Source organism: Pteropus medius, unplaced genomic scaffold, assembly GCF_902729225.1.
Source record: "Pteropus medius unplaced genomic scaffold, Ma_sr-lr_union100, whole genome shotgun sequence".
Lineage (NCBI taxonomy): Eukaryota > Metazoa > Chordata > Mammalia > Chiroptera > Pteropodidae > Pteropus > Pteropus medius.
The window spans coordinates 3,564,732-3,585,975 of NW_024354550.1; the positions used below are offsets into that span (position 1 = coordinate 3,564,732).

General features: G+C 32.6%; 1 protein-coding gene across 2 annotated transcripts in view; it reads left to right on the forward strand.

The window, feature by feature from the left end:
• LOC120596636 (SAM domain-containing protein SAMSN-1) overlaps positions 1-21,244 on the forward strand; it is a 42,842-nt gene that overhangs the window by 6,815 nt on the left and 14,783 nt on the right. The window contains exons 2-5 of one of the 2 annotated variants that reach the window (XM_039855155.1): positions 10,275-10,341; positions 13,131-13,280; positions 17,238-17,364; positions 19,033-19,184. In XM_039855155.1, the coding sequence (XP_039711089.1) occupies positions 10,275-10,341; positions 13,131-13,280; positions 17,238-17,364; positions 19,033-19,184 (496 nt within the window). Of the gene's footprint in view, positions 1-10,269; positions 10,342-13,130; positions 13,281-17,237; positions 17,365-19,032; positions 19,185-21,244 lie in introns of both variants that reach the window. The other variant, XM_039855154.1, reaches the window with a different exon arrangement.

Genomic DNA, 21,244 nt, shown 5'->3' on the forward strand with positions numbered 1-21,244 from the left:
ACGAAACGAAAGAAAAAAAATAATCAAAGTTGTAATCTGTCGGAGGGGCGGTGGGGAGAAGCATCTGTGAATGGTGTTGCTTTTCAGGGAGCCTAAAAAGGAGTGGGAGAGTAGAAATTTGCCACTGTGTCTGCAGAATAATCCAGATGAGCCAAAGCAAATATTCCATTTGGCTCAGATGTGCTCATTTAGGTAAAATATGTATTTTGAGTTATTATAACTTCACGTCTATAGCCCTTAGTATCACCTAATCCACTTTACTGTGACTCTACTATGCTAAACAAACTCCCAACAATGATTTTGTGTCCCATGACGTATTTCTTCCAGAGGAGACAATTCTTTGATCAGTCAACAAGAATATATATTCTTCTTGGCAGTTGAATGTCTCATACCTAATCAATACTTGGTATTGCAATTTCTGTTATCTTATCAGTTATTTTACAAGTCAGTCTCACCTAAGGTTGTTTATTTCTGCAAGCTTGAAAAATAAAGTTCCTATACTTGTCAAAAAGAGGGCCTGATATTGGACATAAAGACCTGGCCCAGGAAGTGATTTTCTAGAAAGACTGGCTGGAATTGCCAACTGGCTCTGCCTTTTCTCTGTATACATAAAATAAAGACAACTAAATTATAAACTTTCTTTTCTATGTTTTTCATAATTTTAATAATTTAAATTCTCGGAATAAGATTCAAGGCAGATTTGTCTTGTATCAAATGCTATTTAATAATTCGTAGTGAGATGACAGTCTGGATATTTGGTTAAATTTTTTTCTGAACATTTTACATGGTAATAACTACACAACTTTGATTTTTTTTTTAAATAAGTATAAGTAATAAATAAGTCAGTATTTAAATTTTGTAATGCTTATGGTATAAATTCTTTATACTGTTAGTTTTAATAGTTTTAGCCATCATCTTTTTTGAATTAGGCCATCTACAAATTTCAGATTACTTTAAGATTATGAATATTTTACTATAATTGTTTATCAACTTTAAAGCAGCAATTACCAATGAAACAAATGTGTATAATGTTAAAAATAAAATTCCTTCAAATATAAGTGCTGTACAGTTATCAAACATTATATAATTGATTTAGGAATTATCATAAACTGGTTTATTTCTACCATGACTATTACATTTCAACACCACTATTAACCCTTCGATAGACTAAAATTTCATATAGCCAAATCCAATTTAATTGAAAGAAAAATAAGTGTAATAGACAATGAGGAAGTTAGAGAACCCAAAAGTCTCTTCTAAATATCCTAGCATAAACTTACTACAAATTTTTTCCACCTGTCCTTTCCCTGTTTGGGATTACATACCATATATTTATCCCACATAAACATGTCTGTTCTTACTAAGAAAAAAACGTTTAAATTCCTAAGCATAGTGGCAGCGAGTACTGCCTGAGATGGGAATGTTTATAAGCTTTATGATATTAACTGCGGCATTCAACCTCAGGTGGCATAAAGCATGCAAAAAAGAACTTTCTGTCAGTTTTATTATTTCTAAAAAGGTTCCCCTTGAAGCAGAAGAGTGACCTTGCTCTGCTGAGCTGACATATGCCACTGGATTAATGGTCGAGCTCTGCTGGAAGGAAGCTCACAGAAACATTACAACTCCAGAAGCTGGGCTGGCGGTGACCATTAATCAGTGGGACCAAAATCATGCATCAAACACACTCATTTAAAAGTAGTAAAAATGACTTAAAAAAAAACTTTTTGAGAATTAGCTTATTGTTTGTCACCACTTTTGTTCAAGGAGATTACTGCATGACTAAATATCCCTTGGGAGACTTTTAGAAAGGTTAATATGTATCCAGAGGCCAAGTGAGTGTGGAGGACATTTAAGACTAATGGAGGTAACTAACCAAGAGTTTTTGTTCCAGAGAATTTGATGGGAAAGTTTATTAAATGAATTATATTTTTCATACTTAATTTTTACTTCTTTATTTAACCATGATGTTAAAGCAGTGAGTACTATGACTGTTTGCCTCTTCGTAATGCGGCAAAATTATTTTAACTTGATTTAATGGTATAAACATTTGACTGGTAAACTTATTAGGAAATTTTTCAGGAACCTAAAGTTTGAGTCAACACAATCAATTATTAAATATTTTAAAATTATTTTAATGAACTTAAATATACTGTACATTCTTCCACCATGTGTTAAGTAATGAAAATTTTTCAAGACTTTTTCTCTTTCTGATTACTGAAAAGGAAAAAAGGCCTAAGTCTAAGATCCTGAAAAAAATGTTCAGTTTAATACAGCCGATAGTAAGTTCTTCTTGCTTTTTAGAAACCTCTTTTATGTTATATTGAATAGACATTCTCTTTTTATATTTTTAATAGCTTGTCTTATAGATTGATTATATTATATACATAAAACATATGATATGATTTCATTATTAGGTAGAACAAAGAGTAGAATCAGGCCCTTATTAAGAAAGTCAGAATATTTGATATGTAAGAGTATGGTCAATGTAGTATGGCCTGTTAAGATTAGTATTTCAAAGTTATTCTTCTGAATAACTGTTGTCTTTTTTACCATGATATTCATATTATCTTCTTTTGTTACCATATCCTATACAGGAGAATTCTGTATGCAGAATTATTTGTTTTTGAAGTTTAGCCGTAGGATGAAAATATTTGATGATAATCTGACTACATTAAAAATCATTTAATATTTGGTTATAAGTAGAATAATATGCATATAAGAAAGAGTTAATTTCTAAATGTATGAGAAGATAATACATATTTCCTATAACTAGAAATGTAAGTCATACATTTTTGGCACCAAATTCTCTCTATCAAGGTACCTAGAAAACAGAATTAGTAATGGAAATTTGGTCAGGGAAATATCTTAAAATAGAGATGGTAAATGCAAGGAATACGTTACCTGTAATTTCTCGTTCCTCTCCCCACTATCTTCCCTAAAACACACACTATTTTCTGTAACCATGGTGGACATGGTTAACCACGACCTCTTTAACTCTAAGCTTGAAAGTGGCTTCAGAACTCTTTTCAACACAGCCCTCTACGAAGGCTTTCAAAAACTATCCATGCTGGTGCAAGAATTGAAAACTTCTTGCCAACTTTGGTTTTGAGAGATAGACCATCCAGACAATGAAAAATGCTAGTGAAATATTCTTGTACCAAGTACACAACAGTTTTCCAGTGTCCAAAATGATTACGTTCACTGTAGACAATCTTTCTTTCTCTTCCTTGAAGAGTTTAAGAGATAATTATATTAGACACATTTTTTTGTGCATGTAGTCTAGTACTCCCTTTATCATACAGAATGTGGTTCATCGCCTTTTTATTATTTTACCATCATTTTAGCAATCACCGTCTTTGAATATGGTGATTTCTAAAGAATTCCTCAGTCAATTACTACACAATCTCTTAGAGTAAATAATTTTTGAAGATGGTTAAGCAGATTCAAATTGTATTGATTTCAACTAATTTTACTTCCAAAATTTATGATCATTTAATGAACCTTTCTATAGATTTACTATAAATTATGTAGGTATAGACATATAAACACAAAATACCTTTCATGTACTAAGTAGTGAGCACAAATTAGTGTTTGTAAATGAGTAAATATATAAATTTCCAAGTTGACGTCTATTGTATATTATTAACTTCATTTTTTGTGTATAAATTTAATCTGCTTTTTAAACTAAATTTATTGAGGATCATACAAATTTAACCAGCTTTTAGGATTGCTTCTATATTTTTATACCACTCATTTGAATATGGCTCTGTTTAGCTCTTATCGATTTAAGTTATTTGGTTGATGGTACCAATAGAATGTAAATTCTTTGAGGACAGGTTTCTGACTATCATGGTCACATTTTTAAAAGCTTTTAATTTCCTTTACATTCTATAGAGTTTTTTAAAAATCAATGATATCAAGTGACTGAACTTTTGCCACATTATGAGTTTTAACCGAAAAAAAGAATATACTACTTTTTTTAAGAACCCCTTGCAGCTGAAAGAAAATATCTTAATTTCTATTAAGCATATAGAAAGTACAGCATGACTTACAGTCTATGGATGTAATGTAAATCATGAGATAGAGCAATAAATCATGCAGAGGTGCAATTGACAATTTTAAATATTTGAGTCTGGTTTACCCATAAAACTCGTTTTTGTTACATTAAATGGGCTGATATGAATAACCACTTTTATAGGTTATGGATCATTCTTCATTGATTTTGATTTTTTGTTGTTGTTGTTCTAGTTTCTTTCCTTTGCGGCAGTTTCAATTTGCAGAAAACGTCTCTGGTAGCACTTCGATGTCTGAAAGTAAAGCTTTAGCATGGAAATTTTGACATAACTTTAAAGCACTATGGTGGCAATAGAATCTGTACTTCCTTTAGATATTTTTCAGTTGATAGACAAGATACTGAACCAGACAGATCAAGTAAACAAATTTTTGTTCTAAGAGTCCAGATGTACATTAAAAATATCTAGAGCATTGATATACATTTGAGCACTGGGTTGCCTTTATCCAAGGTTAAATGCTCATGTAGAAGCCCGTGTTTCACAGCTCTGGTTGTCTTTTAGTCTTCATTCCCCCTGATGCCCCACACAACTGTCTTCCATTGGCACCACATGATAGTGTAATTATTTAACACTGATGCAATCTTAACAGATTATTTTAAGTGAGTTAAATTTGTTTCACACTCTTCAAAACATCTCAGTAGCTGAGTTAATTAGAACAATTAAATCCTCGAATGTCTTTGGATAAAGGCTGACAAGCTTATTGAAATTTAACATACTGTTATTATAGAATATTCATACAACCTTATGGCTGAAACAAAATTCTGATCTTCTACAGCATATTACTAACCAACACGCTATGTGCAATATTGAGATGATGTGAGAACTCATTGGCAGTGTGTAATTTTTAATTTGCCAGTATATTTCAAAATACTGAGAATGTCTGACTCACATATGCAAATTTTTCTTTGAAATAGACTGAAATTTTTCCATTTGTGCCTTACCCACATGCTGGAGGTAAAATTTTATTTGAAGACCCTCAAAATTGGTAGGTGGTTAAGAAGTGAAAATAAGAGTCAAGTTCTTTTGATTTTGGTCAAAAGATTAATTTACATTTCCTAAAAATGACTTCCTACTTCTCCTTCATGTTGATAAATTTAGGCTGGTCATTGTTTTAAGAAGTCTATTCAGTTCATTCTTTCTATCAAGCTAAATTTCTACACTTTCCATCCTGCTTAGATAGCAAGTTTCCTTAAAAATAGAAGAATGAACACTTTGTAATGAAATGACAGAGAGAAGAGTACATCAGGGTAGAGGATTGAAAAAAAAAAGGTGTTTTTTTGGTGGGGAGATTAGGGGGGTGAGTTCTGGTTCCTATAACAGTTTCCAATTGAGAAAGTCTAGATGATTTCTAAGAACTCAGCCAGCTTTATATTATGAAATGTCATTCCGTAATAATTCAAATTATTACAAAACTAATGAAAAAATGTGAGTAACAAAATAATAAATGCTCTTCAAGTTTTAATTATACATTGCATTGTGTAGGGACACACACAAACAAATGTGTTCAAACACCCCAACTGACACTTGTCCAGTCTTATTTTTATGAAAACCAAGTAGACTATGTGAAAGAAAGTAATCTACACCATGTAACCTCAGACAGTCTTCAAAAGGTAGCCCAATAACATGCATTTATATCAGAAAGTTAGTTGTACTAAAATAAATACAGAAAGCAACAGTTTATTTTCTCCTTAAATATGTCTGTATTTCTAAACAACTATAACCTACGCAATATTAATGATATTTTTAAAATTTCTTCTTTAGAAACTTATGCTACCATCAAGTCTTTTTTAAAGATTATTTTTTTAAGAGCAGTTTTAGGTTCACAGCAAAATTAAAAGTATAAAGTTTTCCCATATACACCCCAGTCCCTACACATTACTAAATCTGTAAATTCATTTCTTCTTTTTTAACCCAGAATTTTGTTATGGAAATTTTGAAGCATATGTAAAAGTAGAGAGTAGTGCAATCTGCTTCACATATCCATCACCCAATTAATCATAAAATTATGGCTAGTCATGTTTCCTCTTTATGCCCACATACTTGCTACCCTTCACTAAATTATTTTGAATTACAAATAAAAAAATAACTATTTTTTTAATATCAGCAAATAGCTAGATATTTAAAAAATTTCCTTAGTTGTCTCCTGGATGTTTTTGCTCCAGTGGTTTATTTGATCTATATCTAAACAAGATCATGGATTATATTTAGTGGATAAAAGTCTTAAAGATTATTAATCTATACTTCCCTGTCCCCTTTTTTTTTATTGATTACTTTAAAAACTCAGGTTATTTGCCCTATAGATTTTCTGATTGTCTAGATTTTTGATGGACTGCATCTTCTTGGTGTCATTTAACATGCTCCTCTGTCTCTGTATTTAATTTGATAGTGAGATACAAAATTTTGATGTACCCGATTTTTTTAAAGAATATTTCATTGGCAGTATTAGGTACTTCCATCATGAAGTATATATTCTAGTTCTTTTTGTGATTTTAGTAGCCATTGATAATCATTTCCTAGATTCATTATGCCATTAAGGGTTTACAAAATGGTAATTTTGCAATTACATCATTATTAATTGATTAGCTAGTCTATACATAAATATATATGTATGAGAGAGATTTTTCTTCATTAAGTATGTAGTTACTCTGAAATATATTTCATACAAGGACAGATTAAATATTTCTTTCCCTTTACTTGACAGTTCTAATAATATCACTGTAACATTTCCAAAGGTAACTACTGAATTTTCTTTTAACATCATTATGAATTCATGAATTTTGATATATTAGATATATTTTAATATAGTTCAGTTATTCTTCTTATTGATACCAAAATTATCTCATATTTGGGTATACTCTACTCCAGTTAGAATATTTTTAATATGGCCCATGTATTGTTTTGACATGGTCCCAGTAGCCTTTGATAGCTTACTTGCTTTATGATGTGACAAGATGATAATTTTGAGAATTCTGAAACTCCTGACTCCAAATATCATTGACATCATTACTTATTTTCATTGTCCCTCAACATACATATTTATATATGCCAATATTATTAATAACAATCTGATTACTGAAAACAGATTAAAATTTAATTTGGCATTGTTTTTTGTCCTTTGGAAAATCACATTACTGTTGTTTAAAGTCACTTAGGATAATTACTCTCTTGAAGCCACCACTTCAATATGGAATTAAGTTTGGTTCATTTTTATCTGGAATATTTAGGAATTGTTTTTATTTCTATTTAACATGTTTATAAATATGTAAAATACAATACTTGAAACAGTTACATAGTTTTAAAATTAAATCTACAAAACAAGGTATATTCAGAGAAGTCTATTTTCTTTCCCCTCTCTTTTACTTTGTTTATTTTGCCCAGTTTCTCTAAGGAGGAAAGTATATATTTGCCAGTATTAAAACACACTTGTATTTCCACCCTTAGAAAAATGGCAGCCTACTATGTACATTTTTCTCCACTTGGCTTTTTTCACTTACACTGTATCCTGATCATTCCATAGAAGTATAAACAGATGTATTTCAATTTCTTAGAGCAGCACATATTTTCATTGTTTTATGATATATTATTCAATCAGTCCCGTCTTAATAAACTGATGTTTACAGCTTTTTGATAATATAAAAGTTTTACAATGAATGTGGATATTTAAGTCAATTTATATCCATGTGTATCTCTGTTATAGATGTCTAGAAATATAATTGCTGGATCAAAGGGCAAACATAAAGGTAATCTTTCTAGTTGCCAAATTACCCTCCACAGGTGTTGTGCCATTTTACAAATACTTATCTAATCAGACAACAAAAGACTATATATAGATTTACATAGCATCTAGTTAAAGACTAAATATGATCTAATGTCAACAGAAACAAAGAATTATCTACAATATGAATTGCATTTTTATTTGTTACTCTTCCATTGATAGCTATTTATTTATATAATAGTTTGTCTCAATGAGACAGATAGTATTTGGTAAATCTAACTATTACAATTATGCAATGCAAAATCATCAGTATTCAAATACATTCTCATTTATAAAATACTATTATCTGTAAAGTCACTTGCTTCCACATGATTCACCTTTTCATTAGAAACTTAACAGGAGTAGAAATTATAAATTTATTCATTGTCCATATCTCATAGTAGATATTAATCCTTTTTCATCACAAGCCATAACCTATATATAGAGAAACTATCGCAGAAAGTTACTTACTTCTAGACTAGCAAATAATGAAAATTTTAAAATGTTCATTTAAAAATGTAGAGTAGATTCTTAAATTTAAAAATATTCATTTAAAAGTGTAGAGTAGCTTCTTAAGAGTGTCTGAGCATGGGTAGACCTCTGGCTTAAACCTGTTGAGTGATTCATAATGAGATGACTGACAAAACCAAAGTAATAGTCCTAAAGCTTTCTTGAACCATCACTCCGAAATCTGCCTCTTTTTATTGATATAATGAGGGGAAATTGATTTTAAAAGGTGAAGACTACTGATTACTTAATAGTAGAAGATAGTGTAGAGAAATGCTGAAGTGAGCCTATTCTGTGCCCTCCTGGGCAACACGACTCATTATCCAGTGGTGGAAATCATGCTGTAACCCTCATTAATATTTAATAAGCAGGACACAGGCTGGATATAGGTTACAAAATTGCCCTAGGCAATTTTGAATGTTTCAAATATATAAAAGAGTAACGGATTTCCCTGTATTCAGATAGTTTATAAGCAGGACAACAATACATTCAATTCCCTTTTGTGATCTCTGGGCAGTGATGGCCTGGTGGAAATGCCTGGTAGGCAAGATGAGGTGATTAATGCTTTGAGAAGTTATCCTAGGTTAGTAAACTCAGCATGAGGAGATTGTATTTTTGAGGGTGGTTCTCAATTTCAGCTCTTTTCTTTTTCTCCCTTTGCCACAAGCTGAAGGGCTTGTTCAGTAGGGGTGGCAAGTCAGCAAAAGGCGTTAATTGTGTCTAACACAGCCATTATCCTTGGGGTAATATTCAGTATCACACTGTCTATCAAGCTAACCCCTTGTCACATGTCAGGATCTTTTTATTTCAGCTCATTTAAAAGGGAAAAAAGGAGTTTTAAAAATAGCTGGTGGGGAGAGGTGAGTTTAACAGTGCTTGTAAGGACTTGAAGAGGGTTATGACTTCTAAAAGGACAACACAAAGTTTTATAGATTACTGACTCTCGTTATTAACTCTTCTGATTACCAGGATATTTTTTAGTACTACCAGCTTATTTTGAAAATACAAGCTTGAAAAAGATAAAGTTCTTAAGAAAGAACATATTTTGGGATTTATGGTACCTAAAGGACATAATATCAGATATCCACCTTCCTAAACGATGTATAAAATTAAATAGTGAAGAAATATCGATTTTTTGACTCAATGACTCTAAATGTTTTTGAAAATGAATTTAAGAGAATCATTTACTTTACAGCATATCAGGAATTGTTTTTAATTACCTGCCTAGAATAAGTTGCATAAGAATAAAAATTTAGCTTTGTAGGACAAAATGTAACCAAGGGAACAAGTCTTCTATTAAGATATTAAGCTTTTTCTCAAAACCAGTGCATGAAATTGACCCAGAGGTCTCACTGTAATTTCATGTTAAATGTGGGAAAATTCAGTTTTACTCCACACCTTAGACTGTGCATGCCCAAATGTTGTTTTCAACTTATTAGTAGGTCTATGTATGTGTATGCCTTCTCTTCCTGACATCAAGTAGAAAATTTCAAATTATCAAGAGTTAGCGGTGGAAATGCATTTGTGTTCGTTTTTTTTTTTTGACAGATATGATCTTTATGAGGCATAATGTTGGATCTTCTCAGATGATGGTTTTTGTCGTTATTAGCTGGTTGTAGGGTTAGTAATGTATGCCATTCTTAAGAGCAAAAGTAACACTATAAAATAAAAATTTAATAGATTTTCTCCAAGGTATTTAACAATATAACATAAAACATATGAAGACATTTTATCAACTATAAACATTACAATGTTGATAATAGTTATGCCTTCAGTGCCTTTATCTATTCCAGAGACAATTTTTTTGATCCTGCATTTGCAAGACTGATGTTTACTGAACCATAATCTAATATATTTTCACTTTCACTTTCACTTATCAGTGAAAGTCACAAATCCTAAATTTCCTTTCCTTTTCCTTTCTTTCTTATATTATAGCGCAGCAGCAGCTTTGGCAATTTTGATCGTTTTCGGAATAATTCCATACCAAAACCAGATGACTCAACTGAGGTTAGTATTTATTATGTTTTTATGAATAATATGGAAACACATTGTGAAAAATTATAAAGCCAGTATCACTTTTGCAAAGTTTTTATGAATAATATGGAAACACATTGTGAAAAATTAGAAAGCCAGTATCACTTTTGCAAAATACAACAAAAAATGAACTTAAAAATCATAGCCTCGCATATATTTTTGTGATAAATGAACAAACTGTTCTTTAGTACCTAGTACTATACTGGGTATAAAAAGTTACCTAAAAAGCCTAACAGATGTTTGAAAAGGCTGAACATGAACTTAAGAGAGTTACAACTTAATGTAACTCAGATAGTTCCAAATTTTCTGAGCATTTTCACTATAAAACAATCTATATGTTAAATTATCTTTAAGTTATAATTGCTTTAACTTAGAAAATGATTAAATAGCTTAATTGTAAATTTGTTAAGGAAAGCATATGGCTACTCAATTGCACTCTCACACTTTTACCACCTGTACTGAAATGTCTCAGTGGTGATCATTCCCTACACATTTGCAAACCATGCACACTTTAAATATAGCTTAAGAAAAGCTTCCCATGTGTAGCACATGAGATACGTCCACTTTAGAGCAATAGGTTTTAGACTTTATGTATGTCTTAATATTTCATTCTAGTTAGTGTATCTCAATTTTTTATAAACAATTTTTCTCTTTATTGGATCTAATTTCTCAAAATACTCTTCAGATTCCTATATACATCTTTCTATAATATTTTTAATATGCTAATTTCAATAATGGTATTCTAAATAAAAGAAATGAAAATAAAATTACACCTATGATTACTTTAGAACTATCTTCATTAGTACATATATGTGTGTGTATAATACATCCCCTTTTATAGATATATATTATACATACCCCCTTTATCCACCTATACATGTATACACTCACACACACACTTATGGATAAACTTATATGTATCTATATGTTCTATCAACATTTACATAATTGTAAATAATACAATATAATCTATGCATATAAATAGAAGAACCACATAGTTTTCAGTTAGTATGTTGCATAAATCTTTGACTTTCCATAATTATACATAGATGTATTCTATTATTATTAAATTTATAATTCTAGAGTTAACCTATAAAAGTTTCTCAGGCTCACTGAAGTTCATTGATTAGTAACAGTGGCCTAGTAATTTGTGAAAGTTTAGTGAACCTAATAAAGTAGTTCGCATTTCAGTGATCCAGCATTCATTATTTTAATAAATATTTATTGAATATCTATTCTATTACAGGATTTCTGTTAGGTGTTCAGAAAGTACTGTTATAATAACAGATGAAAATCTTTACTTCATGAAGCCTGAAGTTTAGGGAGAGACAGATTAAAACAACTAATTAACTCACTAAATAAATAAATAAATAAAAATTGTGATTCAAACAATGAAAGAAAATAGCATAGAAAAATTTTAAATTAAAAATATGTTGAGATTTTTTTTTGAAGCTTCTGTAAAAGTGACAGGAAAATCTGAAATTAAAAATATTTGTAGTACTTTTTTGAACTTTAGACAATGGTAAATTAACACAAGTAATAATAAAATAATGTACTTTATTAATTTTAGTTTGCGATTTTACATGAACATAGAGAAAGTTTAAATAGAGAAAAGAGAAAAGAAAAAAGCTAACTCTAAAATTTTAAAGTCTTTCCAAGTTATATTTTATTCAGGGTTTTTGAATTAAGCAAAGAATCTTTGCTTTTATAACCTTGAATGTACAAATTAATAAAGTGCAATCAGGGCTTAAATTGGCTGTCCATTCATATTTATCATGGGCAATCTGGAGTGAGATGTGAAGCAAAACATAATATTGATTAATAATGATGTTAACTATGTGGTTAAACTTTCATATTAAAATATTCAAGCTCACTAAAGAGAAGTTTCCTATGATTTTTTTTATACTCAGGGAATGACTGGCTATTTGGAATGGGGGGCAGCACTAAATTAGATAACCTTCAAGGGTCCTTTCTTGAAAAACTGAGATGCTCAGGAAACATAACCCAAATACTTCTTCCAAGAAAAAAAATCACTCCAAAGTTCTACGTGAGAAATATTGCTTATTCAAATATATTGAGGGTCATTTATGTTCCTGGAAGTATTCTAAACACTCAGAATAAATAAAACAAAGTCTTTAATTTCATGAAGCATATATCATAGTTGGAGATGTAGGCAGTAATCAAATGAACAAACAAATATGTTATCAGGTAATGTTAAGTGTTTAGAAGAAGATGAGTAAACATTCAGGGAGTATGGGCAAGGGTGGGCTATTCTAAATAGGGTGACCAATCAGAAAATTTCTTTCCTATTAATTGGCATGTGATTAGAAATGGGAATGAAGGAAGGGATATATTTGTGGATCTCCAGAAGAAGCCAATGGCAAAAGTAAGTACAAACTTTGATGAGAACATAGAGAAACAGCAAGGGGATTAGTATGGCAATACTTAATTACAATTGTTTTTAAATTTTAGCATGTACCAGAATCACTTGAAGAGTTTGTTAAAATGCAAATTGTCCCCAAGTGATGCTGAGGTTGCTGGTCTTTTGGGACCACATTTTGAGAAACACTGCTATGGTGATCAAGGGAAATATGAGAAGTAGCTAAGGGTGAGGTGTGAATATATTTTGTTTCACATACAGTCTATATAATGTCTTAGATATTACAAAATATATTAATTACATTATTTTATGTTATGCTAATAGAACAATGTTCAGATTAATGCTTTTTATTATCTTGTCTTCTGTAAATAATTCTAACCAGGTACATGAGGGGGAACCTATAAATGAAAGTAAAGAACAAAATAAAACTGCAAATCATGGAGGAAGTTTAGGTAAAAAAATGAGAGCTATTTCCTGGACAATGAAGAAAAGAGTGGGTAAAAAGTACATCAAAGCCCTTTCTGAAGAAAAGGTAGGTGTACTCTGTTAATCACTTGTATTTTTCTATTATCTTTTTCTTAAAATATTTAATATGTTCTTCTAGGCATAAAAATACTTGTGCTTTAGGAAGGAGTTCAACATTATTTCTCCCTCAATAATTGTGCCCAGAAGTTGGGTGGAAGAAAGTATTGTTATTCCCATTTTGAAAGAAGAGACTGACATTGAAAAAGATCACACATGTAGTATGTGAAGATCACATGTCATTTATGTTATAGAAAACATCAGTACTTCATTCCTTTTAATTGCCAACTAATATTTTATTTTATAGATGTCACTTTTATTTATCCTTTCATCAGTTGATGGATGCTTGGGTTCTTTCCACTTTTTGGTTGTTATAAACACTGCTGCTATGAATATATTTGTGTTTTTGCATGGAATTATATATTTTTTTATTTCTCTTAGGTATATAGTAACTCCAATATTTTCAGAAACTGACATTATATTCCTTCTAGCAATGCATGAAAGTTCTAATTTCTTTCACGTTTGCCGACATTTGTTATTGTCTGTCTTTTTGATGCTAGCTACCCTAATGGGTGCAAAGTGAAATCTCAATGTAGTTTCAATTTGCACTTCCCGGATGACTTATGATGTTGAGAAACCATTCATGTTCTTATTAGCCATTTGCATATCTTCTTTGGAGAAATGTTTATTCAGACCTTTTGTCCACTTTTTAATTGGGTTATTTTATTGTTGACTTTTAAGCAATTTTAAAACATATTCTGGATACAAGTCCCTTATCGGATATATTATTTGCAATATGATGTGTTTTCTCTCATTCTGTAGATTTTATTTTCATTTTCTTGATGGTTTTGCAACACAAATGTTTATAATTTTAATGTAGTGCAGTTTATCTACTTTTTCTTTTCTCATTTGTGCTTTTGATATTGTATCTAGGAAACCATTGCTTAATGTAAGTTTAAAAATATTTAACCCTATGTTTTCTTCTAAGAGTTTTATAGTTGTAGCTCTTAAATTTTGGAGCATGATTCATTAATTTTTATATATGGTGCATGGTTGGAAATCATCTTCATTCTTTTGAATGTGGATATCCAGTTGTCCTAATACTGTCTTGAAAAGATAGTCCTTTCTCCATCGCATTGTCTTGGCGCCATTGTTGAAAATCAATTGATCATAAATATATGAATCATAAGTATATGTGTTTATTTTTGGACTCTCAATTCTATTCCATTGATCTATACATCCTATGTCAGTTCTCTTTTGAAACCACTTCAGTAGGACTTCTGTCCCTAGTGCTCCATTAAAACAGTCATCACAATCAGTGTTGACTTCTGTATTGCAAATCCAGTGGCTGACTTTCTATCTTCCTACATTACTTTTAAGCTGCATTCAATACAAGTGATTATTTTATTATATATGAAACAGTATCTTTTCTTGGTTTCTTTAGGCATTCTGGCCTTCCTTCTTTTTCAGTTTCACTTCTTGCTTCTACTTTCTGTCCTATCCCTCCAAATATTGAATCTTCCCGAGGCTTATGGTTGTTCTACTAAATCTACTCTCTTCTACTCTCTCTTACCTAGTCTCATGACTTTGTTTTTCACAATCATATCTCTAGCTATGACCTCTTTACTTATCTGTTATATGTACACAAGCAATTGCTTATTTAATGTCATCACTTGAATGTACAATAACTATCTGGAACCCGATATATCCCAAACTGAATTATTCTCTGTGCTATACAAAAAAAAAATTCTTTCTTGTCCTCTCTCCCAAGTACCAATAGACAACACTGTTATTACTCTAGATGCCAAGAAGGATGGATGGACAGATAAAAGAACAGAAGGAAGAAAGGAAGGAAGGAAAGAAGAGAGGGAGAGAAAGAAAGATAGGGAAGGAGAAAGCTAAGAATTATTCAAAATTTCTTCTTTCTCTCACTTTTCACACCAATTCATCAGCATATCTTCTTAATTCTAACTCTAAAGTATACCTAAACCCCCTGATTTCTCCATGTAAACTATCTGTGCTTTAGACTAAGTAATCAACCTCTCTTGCCTAGTTACTCTAATAACCATCTAATTGATTTCCTTTCTTCCACCTTTCTCCATACTCCACGCTAAACTCAGAAGGATCTCTGAGAAGTGGAATTCAGAACACATCACTCTCCTGGTTAAAATTTTACAGTACCTTCACAATGCATTCCCTTACTGTGGCATGTTCATTCCAGTCCTTTGAGAAGCAGACACCAAAGATTTTGGGAGTAAAATACCTGTGAAAAAATTGGCATGGAAGGCCTGATATCTGTATAAGGAGAAGTGGAAAGGAGAATCAGTAGTCTCAGACTTCAGCACTGTTCTGAGAAAATTTTGGTCGAGTTGATGGGGAGTCCTTGAAATATAGTTTTCCATTAGAGGAGCCTCACATCTCATCAGAATGGACTCAACTAGTACCCTACTGCTGCAGTCATTGGCAGAGAGCATAGCTTCCATGCAAACATAGTGGTGGATAAAGAGGGGCAGTAGCTGAGGTGGTCAGTAAAGAAGGGTTTCACAGCAAGAGATCTGAGTGGCACATTTCCATGACCACCACATGTGGTCTGTAAAGCTCATGATGATCTGGCTCCAGTTTACTTTTCTTAGCTCATATCCTAATACTCTCCTTTCATTTAGCTGCAGTGACATTGGCCTTGTTGTTCTCCCCTGCATAACCTAAGTGAATTCTGAGTTTAGTTATTTTGGTTTTGCTGTTCCCTTTGCTTAGAAAACTGTCTCCAAAATTTCATATAAGATATATCTTCTTATTATTCAGGTCAAGAATTCAGAGCATATATTTCCTTATGAGGAAGGTCTCTGGATGCTACTCCATCTAAATTAGCCAACTTTCCCCAACTCTCATCTCAGTAGCTAATCCCCTCATATCATCCAGTTTTATTTTCTTCATAGCACTTATTATTCCATGAAATTGTCTTGCTTATTTTGTTTACACACACTTCCCCAAACACTATGTAAGTGCGCGCACACGCACACACACACACACATGCACACAGAGCCCAACACACTAAAATGTACCTCATTAGAGCAAGGATCCTCTTATCTTGTTTACTATGGTATCCTTATTTCCCCAAATACTGCCAGGTACTTAGAAAATGTTCTATAAACTTGTATTGAGTGACTGAACAAATGAATAAAGGAATGGATAAAAACAGAGAATCAAACTGAGTGTATATCAAATGTATATTCTGAAGTTTTATCAATATTTAGAAATGCTCAAAAATGAGAAATATTAAACTACATTTTGATGAATATTAAAGAATCCCTAGGTTTTGTCCAAACTATCTAAATATAAAAAACATTTGAGATGTTTTCAAACAGATGTAATTTGTTTTGAAATTGTCTTTATAATTTTACCCAAGATTTGCTTTTCACTTGACTAGGTGGCAAGCACAATATGAGATTTGTAAAGTTTCTTAGATAAGCTGTTCTTAAGAATTGCAAAGTGTGAATGTTTCATTCATATCTAATGATCTAGTGATGAGATATAACTGAAATGAAACAACTATACAGAGTTTAAACTTGTAATATCAGATCTCAAAGGCTTAGTGATGGTAGTGGTAAAGAGATGATAAAGAGAACATGAAGAAACAAAAGTTCTTAAACAGATAAAGCATAGATTTCAATAATTTAACATTTTTGATTAAGTAGTCGTGATCAGAGCGTCAACCTAATTTTTAAAATAAAGTATTATAATTTCAGCTGAATTCCATAATCTGGAATATTTCATCTAAACAATATTTTCAAGAATAAAATGTTTTGCTAGAAATTGAACTAAAGATTAATGACTCTCATATTTTATGTAGATGTATTCCTAAGCATTTTATTGCTAAACTACAGTCTTGTTTGTTAAGTCAATGCACACAGTGAACATCTCTGTAGAAATCAGTTCTCCGACCTTAAACTCTGATGTTTTTCTGAAGGATGAAGAAGATGGAGAGGAAGCCCTTCCATGTCGGAACAGTGACCCTATGCTTGGGACCCACACAGAGACCACCCTCAAAGCCAGTGACTCCATGGACAGTCTCTACAGTGGGCAGAGCTCATCAAGTAAGCCTGTGGAAGAAGGAACAAGGTCCTAGATGGGAGGTCTGGGTTAAGTTAATGAAAAATAACACATTTCTTTCTCTGGGACTTGTTTGTCAAATTAGCAACAAAGTTATAGCTACCTGATAAAAGAAATAGTGAAAAATGTAGGATGTGTAGAACCTCAGAATTGCTATTGTTTAAAATGATACATAATATATTAAATAGAATTATGTATTCTTTTGAAACTTTTAACACTGGTCAGCAGGGCTCCTGGGGATATGCCTCAAAAAAAAATCATGTTAGGTGATTAAACCTGCATCCCTAAAATAAAAATATGTGCTGGGGAGAACAAACATTATCTTGAGTCAAAAATTTTAAAATAACTTAAAGTATGCAGATAAATAATAAAATCCTGTTCTCTGTCTCTTCTTCCCTCACTCTCTTCTCTTCTTTTTCTCTTTCCTTCCTTCCTTCCTTCCTTCCTTCTTCCTTCCTTCCTTCCTTCCTTCCTTCTTCCTTCCTTCCATTTTCCTCCCTCCTGCTAGCTCTCTTTCTTTCTCTTTCTTTCTTTCTTTCTTTCTTTCTTTCTTTCTTTCTTAACAACAACTCTTTCTTTCTTTCTTTCTTTCTTTCTTTCTTTCTTTCTTCTCTCTCTCTCTCTCTTCTCTCTCTCTCTCTCTCTCTCTCTCCTCCTCCTCTCTTCCTTCCTTCCTACCTCCTTCTTCCTTCCTTCCTTCCTTTTCTTCCTTCCTTCCTTCTTCCTTTCCTTCCTTCCTTTCTTTTTTCTCTTTTCTCTATCTCTCTCTCTTTCTCTCTCTCTCTGTCTGCTCTCTCTCTCCTCCTCTCTCCTCACTCCCACGCCCTCCCTCTACTCTTCTCTCCAAGCCTGCTCTTACTTTTTTCTTCCTTTCCTTTTGTAATTCAATATTCTCAAAAAAAGCAGGACATTTACATCAATTCTGACATTATGTTTTAGGTTTCCATCCAGCATTAGTGAATAAAGAATGAAGCAATATATAATATTAAATAAGAGGAATATCATCAGTACATGTTCAACAAGGATTTTCTAAAAGCATTGATATTTTCTAAGAAGGATATCACTCAGAGTTCAATCACATTTCATGTTACAATATTTGGATGAAACTACTGATATTGTAGGGTGCCTTATAACTTTTTTATATGCACACTGTTATACATCCCTCTAATCTTTTAAGGGCTTTAAATTTTTTTTTACAAAGTTTATTTTTCATTTCCTATTAAATTAACTGCTTCTGTTATTTGGAGATGGATAGCAAAGACCAGATGTTTCAAATATTCTAAATTTTATTCTTATTTTCCTATTGGCTATGGAACAGTGATTTTGTGGGGGAAAAAAGTTACTGCACAAACATTTGAAGGATATATTTTTGCATGTGTGAAATTCAGATATTATTAGTATTCATTTCTGCTGGAAGTTTTAAAATTCTAAATTGTGATGTTGAATGTGGGAAGAATTTTATTAACTAGAATGTACTATGGAAAGCTAGTGCCTGATGGAGAGTGACTGGGAAGCAAAAACAGGATGGGTCCCTTAGAACCCCCTCTGGAGACTGCCATCCAATGTTTCAGCATTATCTCTGCCTAGTTGTGTCCAGATGATGCTTATGAACCTTCGATGAGAAATGTCAACCTCCACTTTGCCTTCATCAGGTGGAATAACAAGCTGTTCAGATGGTACAAGTAACCGGGACAGCTTTCGACTTGATGATGATGGCCCCTACTCAGGCCCATTCTGTGGCCGTGCCAGAGTGCATACTGATTTCACACCAAGCCCCTATGACACTGACTCCCTCAAAATCAAGGTGCGTGCACATCATATCTGCTTTCTGTATGGTTTGTCTAATGCTGGTTATATGATCTGTTTTAGAAGCACAAGCAGTGGGAACTGGGTGTTCTTCCCAGTAGTAAAACTGGGGACCGGTTTAGTGAGGCAAGAATTAGAACAAAACACACTAGGTACGGGGGAAGAATCAGTCTGTTGAAGCTATTAGTGTAAGTTGCTGTTATGTATATAATGTGCAGGATCAGAGCCTATCGGGGAGAAGGAATTATCTACATTTTTCTGAAAGCAGTTGAGTAGCTCTGCCTGATACTTGCTCGAGTAAAAATAATAAAGCCAGGAGAGAGAGGAAAGAGAGATAGCAGGCAAGAGTCCAGCAGAGCAAAGGCCTTGGGAACCACACTTAGCTGGGCAACTTCGGTATTTAAATTGGTTACCAGGAGTAAATAGACATCTTTCTCTCGATGATATTCCCTCTTGAGTTCCCTCTTCTTACTCTTGTTCTCAGTATTCATTTCCTATTGCTGTGAAACAAATTACCACAAACTCAGGAGCTTCGACCAACACAAATGTGTCATTAATTATCTCACAGTTCTGTAGTCATACATTTGGGCATGGCTTATCTACTTAAGGTCTCACTGGGCTGAAATCAAGGTGTCAGCTGGAACTATGATCTCATCTAAATCTCTGGATCTTCTTCCAAGTTCACTGGCTGTTACCAGAATTTGGTTCCTTATGGTTGTAGGAGTGAGGCTCCTGCTTTCTTGCTAAACATCAGCTGGGAGCCATTCTCAGTTCCTTGAGGCTGCCAGCCATGGTCCTCTCTATGACATGGAAATTTGCTCCTTCAAGGCCTGTGGGAGAAAAGCTCGCTCATGCCTCAAATTTCTATTTTTAAGAGCTCCTACCTGATTAAGTCAGAAACATCTAGATAGTCTCCCTTTTAATTACAAAATTGACTAATTTGGAACATTAATTACATCTGCATAGTCCCTTCTGTCGTATAACACAACATGGTCATGTGTGAGAAATTCATCATTTTCATAGCCCTGCTTTCACTCAAGGGGAGGAGATGGTTACAACAGCACGAATAGAAGAAGGTTTAATGCTAAAATATTTCATAGATGTTAAATTATTCCTTTCAGGAACATAAAATGCTATGTAGCTAAAAGGACAGAATTTATGAATTTTTTATACTGTCAACACCATGGCAATGTTAACCAATAACTATGATAAGTTATGAAGTATTGATATTATTATTTCACATTCAAGGCACTAAGCACTTCTTTTTATCCCTTCTGTGGTATCAAATCAGAGTGAGCTTGGCTGGAGATTGAGGAAAACATTTTTCCCCACAATTAGCTCCTTCGTCATTTCTTAGTCCAAGTCTTGGGATGCTAGTAGCTTAGTTACCATTGTCGGGGGAGGGCAATGAAAGGGAATGAATTAAATACATTTTGACTCAGGATAGCTTTCACCTTCCCTACAGTATTATGCCAGCATACCTCCACTGGTGCTGCCTAAGGCATGTTTGTGGAGCTCTCCTAAGACACAAAAAGAACCATGCAGTTACCACTGAAGATTGAATACTATTGTTTCCAAAAAGCATCTTATACAAAATTAAATTGGGTCTCTGTTTGCTGAGCTTTCCTGGAATGTATACCCTTTTACAAGTTTAAACAATAATAGAAGGATGCAACAGAGAGCTGCCATGCTTAGAAACTTCGTCTAGAGCTTTGGGAAACTTTCTGGGTCTGCTTAGCTGATCTCATCTAGCCCTATAGCTAAAGGTGAGAAGACCTGGATGAACAGCTCATAGGGTCAGATTAGCAATCACAAATCAGAAAGACCAGATCTTTTAATCACATTGAATTCTACTATTACAAATACAATTTGTGTTTTAGGTGGAAGAATATGGATTCATGGAGCAGCAGAAAAAACATATTTTTAGTAGCAGACTTAATACTTTGTTTGCAGGTAGACTCCTAGAATAGCAAAAATATCGGAAACTATAATGTCCTCCCTGGAGTAGAAAGTTATGTCTTAAGGGAATAACTATGTCTTTTAAATTTTGTTAACCAA